The 9713-nt window shown below is 37.0% G+C and overlaps 1 protein-coding gene across 3 annotated transcripts in view; it reads left to right on the top strand.

Moving 5' to 3' along the window:
• The window catches only part of BCAP29 (B-cell receptor-associated protein 29), a 41493-nt gene that overhangs the window by 21917 nt on the left and 9863 nt on the right, over nt 1-9713 (top strand). Inside the window, exon 6 of one of the 3 annotated variants that reach the window (XM_011986373.1) lies at nt 9354-9360. The exons of the other annotated variants lie outside the window; for them this stretch is intronic. Coding sequence (XP_011841763.1) covers nt 9354-9360 — 7 coding nt within the window. The remainder of the gene's footprint in view (nt 1-9353; nt 9361-9713) is intronic. 3 annotated transcript variants of the gene reach the window in all.

Genomic DNA, 9713 nt, shown 5'->3' with positions numbered 1-9713 from the left:
TTTTGAGATGGAATCTCACTCTGTCGCCCAGGCCGGAGGGCAGTGGTGTGATCTGACTCACTGCAAGCTCCGCCTCCCAGGTTCACACCATTCTCCTGGCTTAGCCTCCCGAGTAGCTGGGACTACAAATGCCCGCCACCACGCCCATCTAATTTTTTTGTATTTTTAGTAGAGACAGGGTTTCACCATATTAGCCAGGATGGTCTCCGTGTCCTGACCTCTTGATCTGCCCGCCTTGGCCTCCGAAAGTGCTGGGGTTTACCGGTGTGAGCCACTGTACCCAGCCTCCTTTATTCTTGTAACTAGAAATATGTAGCATTCAGTCATTGCATGCATCCAAGCAATGATAAAAGTAAATATGGTTTAAAAAGTGATTGAGCTGCATGTGGAAATGTCTGTTCTTCATTCTTTTAGGAGCAGGAATACATATAGATATAAAAAACATGCCATATTTTAAAAGGAATTCTTAGGGCTGCCGATCTTGTAATAAAGGTTGAATTAGCAGTGTATGTCTCCTACATAAAGGAAAAGAGAAAACAGTAATTGGGGGAAATTTCTTGATGATGCATTTCTTCTCTTTGTTTCCTGCTTTCCTTTGTTCCTTCTTTGTTTCATCAGCAATTTTTTTTGTTTGTTTGTTTTTTTGAGACAGAGTCTCACTGTTGCCCAGGTTGGAGTGCAATCATGTCTTACTGCAACCTCAAACTCCTGGGCTCATGCGATCCTCCCACCTCAGCCTCCTGAGTAGCTGGGACTACATACGTGCACCACCATGCCTGCCTAATTTTTTAAATTTTTTGTAGACACAGGGTCTCGCTTTGCTACTTCATCTGGTCTTGAACTTTGGCTTCAAGCCCTTCCTCCTCAGCCTCCAAAAATGCTGGGATTACAGGCCTGAACTGCTGTGCCTGGGCCTCATCTATTTTTAAAAGAACTTTTCAAGTAATTCATTTATTGTAAAGTCATTTAATGTGGAGCATAATTAACACTTTCCTTAAAAAGTATGCCTCTTGAGGATAAAGCAAACTTTAAATAAATTTCTTAAAGTATATACTAACAAATCAGAAACTGAGTGTAAAGACCTATTATGGGTCTCTAAGTATTAGCAGCATACAATAGACATACTAGATTTGGACCAGGAAATAGAACCCCCCTAGTCCTCTACTTAAAATAATGATAATTAAACTCTCTTCCTGGATAAATGCTTTCATATCACCTTGACTTAACCTTGAACAAAACTAAAATTACCTTTTACAGACCAACTTTAATACCCTTGAAGAAGTTAAGTTTTTTTTACCTTTTATTGCCAGTTAACATGGGGACCAGATAGTGAAAAGTAGCTGAAGTGCTTTTCAAGAGAAATTGGAGATCAAGACAAGATAGAAAATTACAGGGGAATTGCTGTTCTGTATACCCAAAACCCTAAATTCCTGCCTCTTGAGTGTTAAGAATAAGACATAAGCTTTGTATACAAGTTTAAAACAATAGGATTTCCAGTTTCGTACAAATGAACCACATATTCATCTAAAAATAAATTCTAAAAGTTTACCCTAAGCATGTTTTACAGTGGTAAATTTTTATGGACATGAACTCAGTTATCTTTTACCTACAGTTATATCAAAGCCACCAGCTTATTTTAAAATTATTAATGCTTAAAAACAGCTTGCTATTTTTGGTCATATGGTTTTTTTTGTTTTTTGTTTTTTGCTTTGTTGCCTTTTAATGCACTTTTGTGATTTAAATAAGAAAAAAACATACTGTTTCTTATTTGTTTTCATCTCTGGAAGTTTCTGCTTCATTGACATCTTTTTCCCTTCTTGTATCAACTGAAAAAAAAAAACTCCGCATTAAGAAATAATAGTATAGTTTATTTGATGGTTGCGTCAATAGGCAATATATAATTAATAGTATTTTAATTACTTAAAGCAAATAAAACTCATGACCAGCCCTTTTATTTAGGTAAATAAAGGATTTATTAGTATTTATTAGTTCACCTCTGTGTTATTTTCACGTACTGATGTTATTGTCAAAACAGAAAAAAGGGTTTGCTCGCTATCAGACTACTTTTCTTGGACTAATATGTAATGGTGATATTTCATCCTTTTTGGTTCCCTGTTACAGTCCCATTTAGTTGTGACGTTTCCCTTTCCTGTGAGTTTCTTATCTGTTATCAAGGCCTATACTCGTAAAATAAACTATATGTCTTTCAGTAACCAGGAGGAATAGCTATAAGGAAGATATTAAGACAGAAATTCAAAGATATCTTATATATTATTCACAGTACTAGCAAACATAGCGATGTCTACCCTGAGGAAAAGCTTTTATAATCTCTACAGAGGGACATTAAAGCAAGAGAAAACAGTTTCTTCTCAGAAGAGCTTGTAGTCCAGATGGTGAACCAAACATATGTACATAAAGGGATTCACTTCCTCCCCAGTGTGAAACATGGGCTAGTCTACCAAAAACATGAGTGGAGAGTGCTAAATGCATACTGAATCAAGGAATGTTCCAGGTGATAAAGATGTAATCAAGCACAATTCTCTAAATGTGTTGATGGACATGGAGTGGCAGAAAAATGAGTGAAATGATACTACTGTTCTGAGTGAGAAGAGCAAAGCAAAAAGCAGAGTGGTCTGTTAGAAGTCGATGTGTCACACTAGATGCAGTGAATAATAATGCTGTATGGTTAAGGGGTCCATTGATGTAGCTCCTAAGAGATCAAAGGAGATGATTACTTTGAATGCCTTGGTGTTCTTTTCTACTGTCTTATTCCATACCTACATATGCATGTTTACTACAATCCTTAATGGTAAATACTTTTCTAATGATAACAGCTTATGGCAAGTTCATGTTTATTGCCAAGTGAGATACAAAAATTAAACTGGACAACTCTAGTTTTAAAACACTTTCAATTAGGAAAAAACACTAAACTATTAATAGTGGTTTTCCTTAGCATGTACAACAAATGACTTTTTCCTGGAGTTTAAATTATTTTCTACAATGAATTTATTTTGCTTAATAAAAAAGATAGCTTTTTATTGTAAAAAAGAATTTAAAATTTAAAAAAAAAAAAAAAAAAAAACCTCTTCCAAATACCCAGGTAATCTAGGGCGGTAGTTTTTTGGCTTGAATTGTCTAATTAATTGGCCATATTCCAACTTTACTTTGTGAGTAGACCCCAAATATTACAAGCTGTTCATACAGCTTTTGCTAAGTTATATGAATTACGTTGCAAAATCTGAGGATACACTGGGTAATCTTGGTGAACTCATTGACTGTTTTTAGGCCATAGTTTTCTCCTTTGTAAAATGAGAGACTGGACTAGTTAAACTTTAATGTCTATTATATATCTCCAAATAATGTAATTAAGCAAAACTGACCATCAAGAACTGTTTTCATTGTTGGCTTTTTGACCCTTAAAATTATATTTATTTTTCATGAGAAAAATATTTTCATAGTAACTTCCCTTTCTCCAAACTTAGAAAGTTCAGCAGGTGATAAATTAAGCCATATTCATCACTTTTGAAGAATGTTTCATGCAATCTTAGGATCTTTAGGACAGGATCTGGCAGGTTTTATGCATCTGTTAGCTCACAACACAAGTGTGCTGTGTGAAATGAGGCCACAAGTCTTAAATATAGGGCATTGGGAGAAGAGAGGATAAGCCAGTAAGTAGAACCAATTCTCATTAGTGTTAGAGCATGGCTGTTTAGAACATTTATTAGAACCATTGATATCCATTGATACGGAATAATAAAACTTTGCAGGAGAAGAGAAATGATTTGAATAAAGAAATTAGCATGTTCTTTTCATTATAATTATGTTAGGGAAATAAAAAATGGTACTAGATCTCTAGAGGTCTTCCCAGCTCTGAGAGCCTTTGTTATAAAAGGGAGTATTTATCTGGAGCACCTTTTACTTTTTTTTATTTTATCAAAGTTTTACATACATATATTTTTTAAAGCAAAATAGTAACACAAGGCTTATAATGAAAAAGAGCAGTCTCCTGAGGCGCTGTCCCCAGAAGCAACTACATTCAACTCCTTTAGAAATGTCCTCTGAGGCCAGGCACACGGTGGCTCATGCCTGTAATCCCAGCACTTTGGGAGGCCGAGGCAGGTGGATCATTTGAAGTCAGGAGTTTGAGACCAGCCTGGCCAAATATGGTAAAATCCCGTCTCTACTAAAAATACAAAAATTAGCCAGATGACAGTGGCACACGCCTGTAATCCCCACTACACGGGAGGCTGAGGCAGAAGAATCGCTTGAGCCTGGGAGGCAGAGGTTGCGGTGATCCACGATTGTGCCACTGCGCTCTAGTCTGGGCAACAAAGTAAGACCCTGTCTCAAAAAAAAAATGTCCTCTGATATGTGCCTCCAGGTTTCTAAATGCAATGTTTAGGTAGCTTTTTCTTGATCTTTCAATATAGGATATTATCTTTGACTTTGTTATAGGGAAGACGAGGACTTAGATCTCTTTATCTCACCCAGTTACCCTCCTGGCTCCTCATACTTCCCATCTCCCTCCATCCTTTCAATTTAAATATATCATAACTTTTACTATATCATATTATTACAACTGTATATTCATCATCATTATGAGAATTTCCTTTGCCTCTTTCCTGTATTGATACCCTCTTTCCTGGATTCCATGTTTTCTTTTTCTTCGTTTTTTTTTCTGAGACAGTCTCCCTTTGTAGCCCAGTCTGGAGTGCAGTGGCGTGATCTTGACTCACTGCAACCTCTGCCCCTCCAGGTCCCGGTTCCAGCAATTCTCCTGCCTTAGCCTCCCCAGCTGGGATTACAGGCACACACCACCATGCCCAGCTAATTTTTGTATTTTTAGTAGAGACAGGGTTTCACCATGTTGGCCAGGCTGGTCTTGAACTCCTGACCTTGTGATCCACCTGCCTCGGCCTCCCAAAGTGCTGGAATTACAGGTATAAGCCACTGTGCCTGGCCTGGGTTCCATGTTTTCTACTTTTGTATAGGTTTTGAAAGTCACAGAGGTGATGTGCCAGCTTTCATCACATTATATCAAGAGTACATATTATTAACATAACTTGTCAGTTTTGATGTTGACCTTGATCACCTAGCTAAAATAGTGCTTGTCTAGTTTCTGAACTGTAAAATTACTCTTTTCCCTCCTTTTTCCATACTGTAATCTTTTTGAATCACTGTTCACAGCCGACATTTCAGATCAGTGTGCAAATGAGTGGATTAAAAAAAGGAAAAAAAAAAGAAGAAAGGGAAGTTATGCTCAGCCTCCTTGACAGTACAGTATCTGTGTAAATTGTTTGGAATTCTTCTGCACAGATTTGTCAGTTCTCTACCATTTGTTTGTCAGTATGGACTAATAGGTATTTATTTTATAATTTGGGTTATAATTTAATACTACTTTAGTTTAGTTTATTGTTCAGGTTGTCCAGCTTTCGCCATTGGCAGCTCTTTCATTTGGCTTCTGTGTCCCTTTGACGTATTTCCATTTTTGATTTTTTTTTTCATTTTTGGAGCACTTGCTTACTTTCTGGCATTATAAGATACTCCAGCCTTATCTTGCACATTTCCTGCCCCATTCTTAGAATCAGTGTACAGGGATTTTTTTTAATTGAGCTGGATTCTGTGGTACTATTTATTTATATTTTATTTTTGATTCTGAAGTAGTATGAGATATTTGTAACTTGAGTATATTTTCATCGAAATATTTCAAGAATGGTCTGTTTGCTTTGTTACAGCTATCCTGAGTATTTTGGTTTTAGATTGAAGGTGTTTTTATCTTGTTTCAACCAAGATTCCTATCAGGTGACTAAAGTAACACTTTGTGTTGTTCACCTGACATTTATCATTTCCAAGTGAACTGTTTACACACAAGTGAATTTTTCAAATGCTTAAAGCTTACATTTTTCATTTATTCATTGTTTCATTCCTTCAAGGAGCATATTTCAAGCACTTACCAATACTAGGCAATATGCTAAGTACTCAGACAGACAGATAAGACACAGCTCTGTTTTTTGAGTAGTCCATAGTCTAGTAAGGGCGTAGTTGCCCTTCAATTCAGTACATGCTGTGGTGAAACTTGAGTTGTAGTAGAAGCCAACACTGGAGATCAAGGACACTTTCTTGACATTTTAAAGGATGACATTAATTAGCCAGATGAAATAGGAGGAGATGGACAAGATGTTATAACAAAAATGAGCAGGTTGTTACCAAAGGAATATGGCACTTTTGAGGTACTACAAGGAGCTCAAGGCAACTGGAGTGTAAAATAAAATGGAACCAGTGGAGAGAGTTGAGCAGTAGGCCTAGAAGCCATCATGAAGGCCCTCATATGCCATGTTTGTGTGTTTTCAGGGCACTCTTAGAGGGTTTTTAGGCATGAGAGCAATCACTTTGTCAGCATTATAGACAATGGATTAAAGTAGCTGGGCAACTGTGTGAGAAATCCACTTAATCTAATCCGGAAATGAGGACAGTGGTCACAGAGCTAGAGTGGAATGTATGAATTGGAGAGCTATAAAGGAAGTGAATCAACAAACTTTATCAACAGATGGGTATGAGGTTAAAAGAGATTAGGTGTTGATTGAAGTGATGAATAAAACATAAACCTTTACCTACACAGACCTGACAATATAGGCATGTACAAAAAAATGATAATATAATTAAGCCACAATTTGTGTCCTTACTGAGCAGAAGTTTGTGTGTCTACTTGCCAAGTGTCTTGGAAGCATTACTGTAGATTAACAATCCAATAAGTGATCATTGGCAAAGGAATAGTACATGTGAGGATTAAATACTAAATAGCTCCAGTGTATCACACTCTTGAATTCTCAAAAAGAGAACCAAATAAATTGGAAAGAAACCAATACTAGACGTTTGGAAATTTTTCAAATAAAGTATGTTTTCCTCTGGCTCAATCCTTACAGCTATTGTGCAACAGCCCAACTTTAGCTGTCATGCCAATGCCTCTAAAAACTTCCATTTCCTGGCAGAGCTTAACTGGCAGTGTTTGTTATCTCTGGTCGAAATCACAGTGATACAATACATTTACACGGTGCATTAGTCTCACCGGCTCCTCCCACTGTGCAAATAGCTCCATAAGTGAACATTTAACACTTGGAAAGGCAACAAATATTTTTGCTTATTATGTGTCACTGTAACATAGTTGAAGTTATTTTCCATATTAACAAATGATTCATGTGCCTTTAAAAATATCTAATGGACCATAACCTAGGACATAACAGTCTCTTATTGAATCTAGCCAATATTCTTATGAAATAGCTCCGTATTTCCATAAAGCCACTGGCAAGTGATAGCAGCCCATTTTTGCAGTTAAGAAAAGTGAAATAGCAACTTAGATGTATCATCTAAAGCCTCCTTGTCCAATAATATTTTTCTTATATATGCTGTTTCCAAAATAATATGGCTCAAAATAAAACAAGCATATTCACATGTCAGATAACAAGTTTATGTAATCCTTTAGTTACAGATGCAGTTGCAAAAGGAGGTGGAAGGCATCCAAAACACAATATTATAATTTTTTTTTTTTTTTTTTGAGACGGAGTCTTGCTCTGTCGCCCAGGCTGGAGTGCAGTGGCGGGATCTCAGCTCACTGCAAGCTCCGCCTCCCGGGTTTACGCCATTCTCCTGCCTCAGCCTCCCGAGTAGCTGGGACTACAGGCGCCCGCCACCTCGCCCAGCTAGTTTTTTTTTATTTTTTTAGTAGAGACGGGGTTTCACCATGTTAGCCAGGATGGTCTTGATCTGCTGACCTCGTGATCCGCCCGTCTCGGCCTCCCAAAGTGCTGGGATTACAGGCTTGAGCCACCACGCCCGGCCTAATATTATAATTTTTATAAAATGAGATATAGGACTGGGAAACAGTCCAAGATGCGTCTAGACAATAATAGCCTCCCCTAATTGGAGTGATAGTATTCATTAGATTTATTAATATCCACTGAAATACAAAATGAAATAAGAAACACAGTTCATACCTTGGCTTAATAAGTGGCAGAAAAACAGTATTTGTCTGCATTTGTTCCATTAATAGCTTTATACTGGTAGTAACCAGAAGAAACTCCTAGATAGGCTGTACAAGTGGTTTTCTAGCTTCTTTTAAAAAGGAACTACTGGGTAGATACCTAAGATATATTAAATTTATTAAATAATTTATTAATGTCAGAAATTCAAGTATAAATCATTTTTAACATTAAGACCAACTCCTGTTCATTACAAGGGCCTGACCAACTGTCTTAGTAGAAAGTACTATAGGCTCAGTAGCTTATAAACAACATAAATTTATTTCTCACAGTTCTGGTGACTGGGAAGTCTGAGATCAAGGCCCCAATGAATTAGGCCTCTGGTGAGGGCCTGTTTCCTGATTTATAGATGGTACCATCTTGCTATGTCCTCACCTAATGGAAAGGGAAAGGCAGCTCTCTAGGGCCTCTTTTTATTAGGGCATGAATCCCATTAATGAGGGCCCCACCCTCATGACCTAATCACTCCCCCGCCACGCCTCCCAATACCATCACATTGGTAATTAGGTTTCAACATATGAATTTTATGGAGAGACAAACATTCGGACCATAACAACAACATTCCTAAAACTACCATTGTAGGCCAGGGGCAGTGGCTCACACCTGTAATCCTAGCACTTTGGGAGCCTGAGGTGAGAGAATTGCTTGAGGCCAGGAGTTCAAGACCTGCCTGGGCAACATAGTGAGACCTCATCTCTACAAAAAATTTAAAAATTGACGGGTGGTAGAGCAAGACATTGTCTAAAAAAAAAAAAACAAAAACAAAAAACACACCATTGCAGGCTAGTCAGCCATTATTAGGTTGTGGAATCTACCAGAAATCCAGGGTCTTAAACTTTTTTGCTGAGTTCTGAAGATAATACCACCGTGCATCATATTTTTCAAGTAACCTGTAGGAAATGCCTTGTAGAACCCAAACTGAAAACTAATATATAACTCTTTATGTTGTGAAGGTGGTCCTAATGAAATCTAACGATCCCCAAAAGTATCTTCCATGCCTGTCTCATACCTTTAGCAAGTGACATCACATTAAATTTGTCAAAATCAATCTTTAATACCTTATTTAGAATTATGCAGCTATAGAAGGAACATGGAAGAAATTACAGAGCTGTGCTGCCCAATATGGCTAGCTACTAGCTACATGTGGCTGTTTAAATTTAATTGAACTTAAATTGAAAATATAGGTCCTCACTTAAACTAGCCACATTTACAGTTCACAATAGCCACATTTAAGTAGTGGCTACCATGTTGACAACACAGATGTAGAACTATGTAGAACATTTGAAAATACTGTCTAGAAAGTACTGATACAAAAAGCATTTTAGTTGATAATGGCTTATATATTTATATAAAAATGCCTATATGATGACTTCTCAAGAGAAAAGATTGTTTATAACTAGATCCTATAATTTTATTTCATTGTGCCAGGAAAGTAGCTTTTAAATTTATAAATTCTGCTTTTTTCCCTTAAACTCCTACCCTAAAAGACTTCCAAATGTAGAACTTCTGAAGGCTGCATATGATATAGAGCTACTTCAGGATTCCCAGAGTTTGGAAAAATGATTTCTGAAAGCACTATATGAGATAAAATTTTCAAGTATGACAACTTTACTTTTTCTGACCCATCTTGTGCTGCTCTTCTACATATTTTGCTCATTAGTACCTTCTTCACAATGT

Source organism: Mandrillus leucophaeus, unplaced genomic scaffold, assembly GCF_000951045.1.
Source record: "Mandrillus leucophaeus isolate KB7577 unplaced genomic scaffold, Mleu.le_1.0 Scaffold298, whole genome shotgun sequence".
In the NCBI taxonomy this organism is placed as follows: Eukaryota; Metazoa; Chordata; class Mammalia; order Primates; family Cercopithecidae; genus Mandrillus; species Mandrillus leucophaeus.
This window is presented reverse-complemented; position numbering and strand designations above follow the sequence as displayed.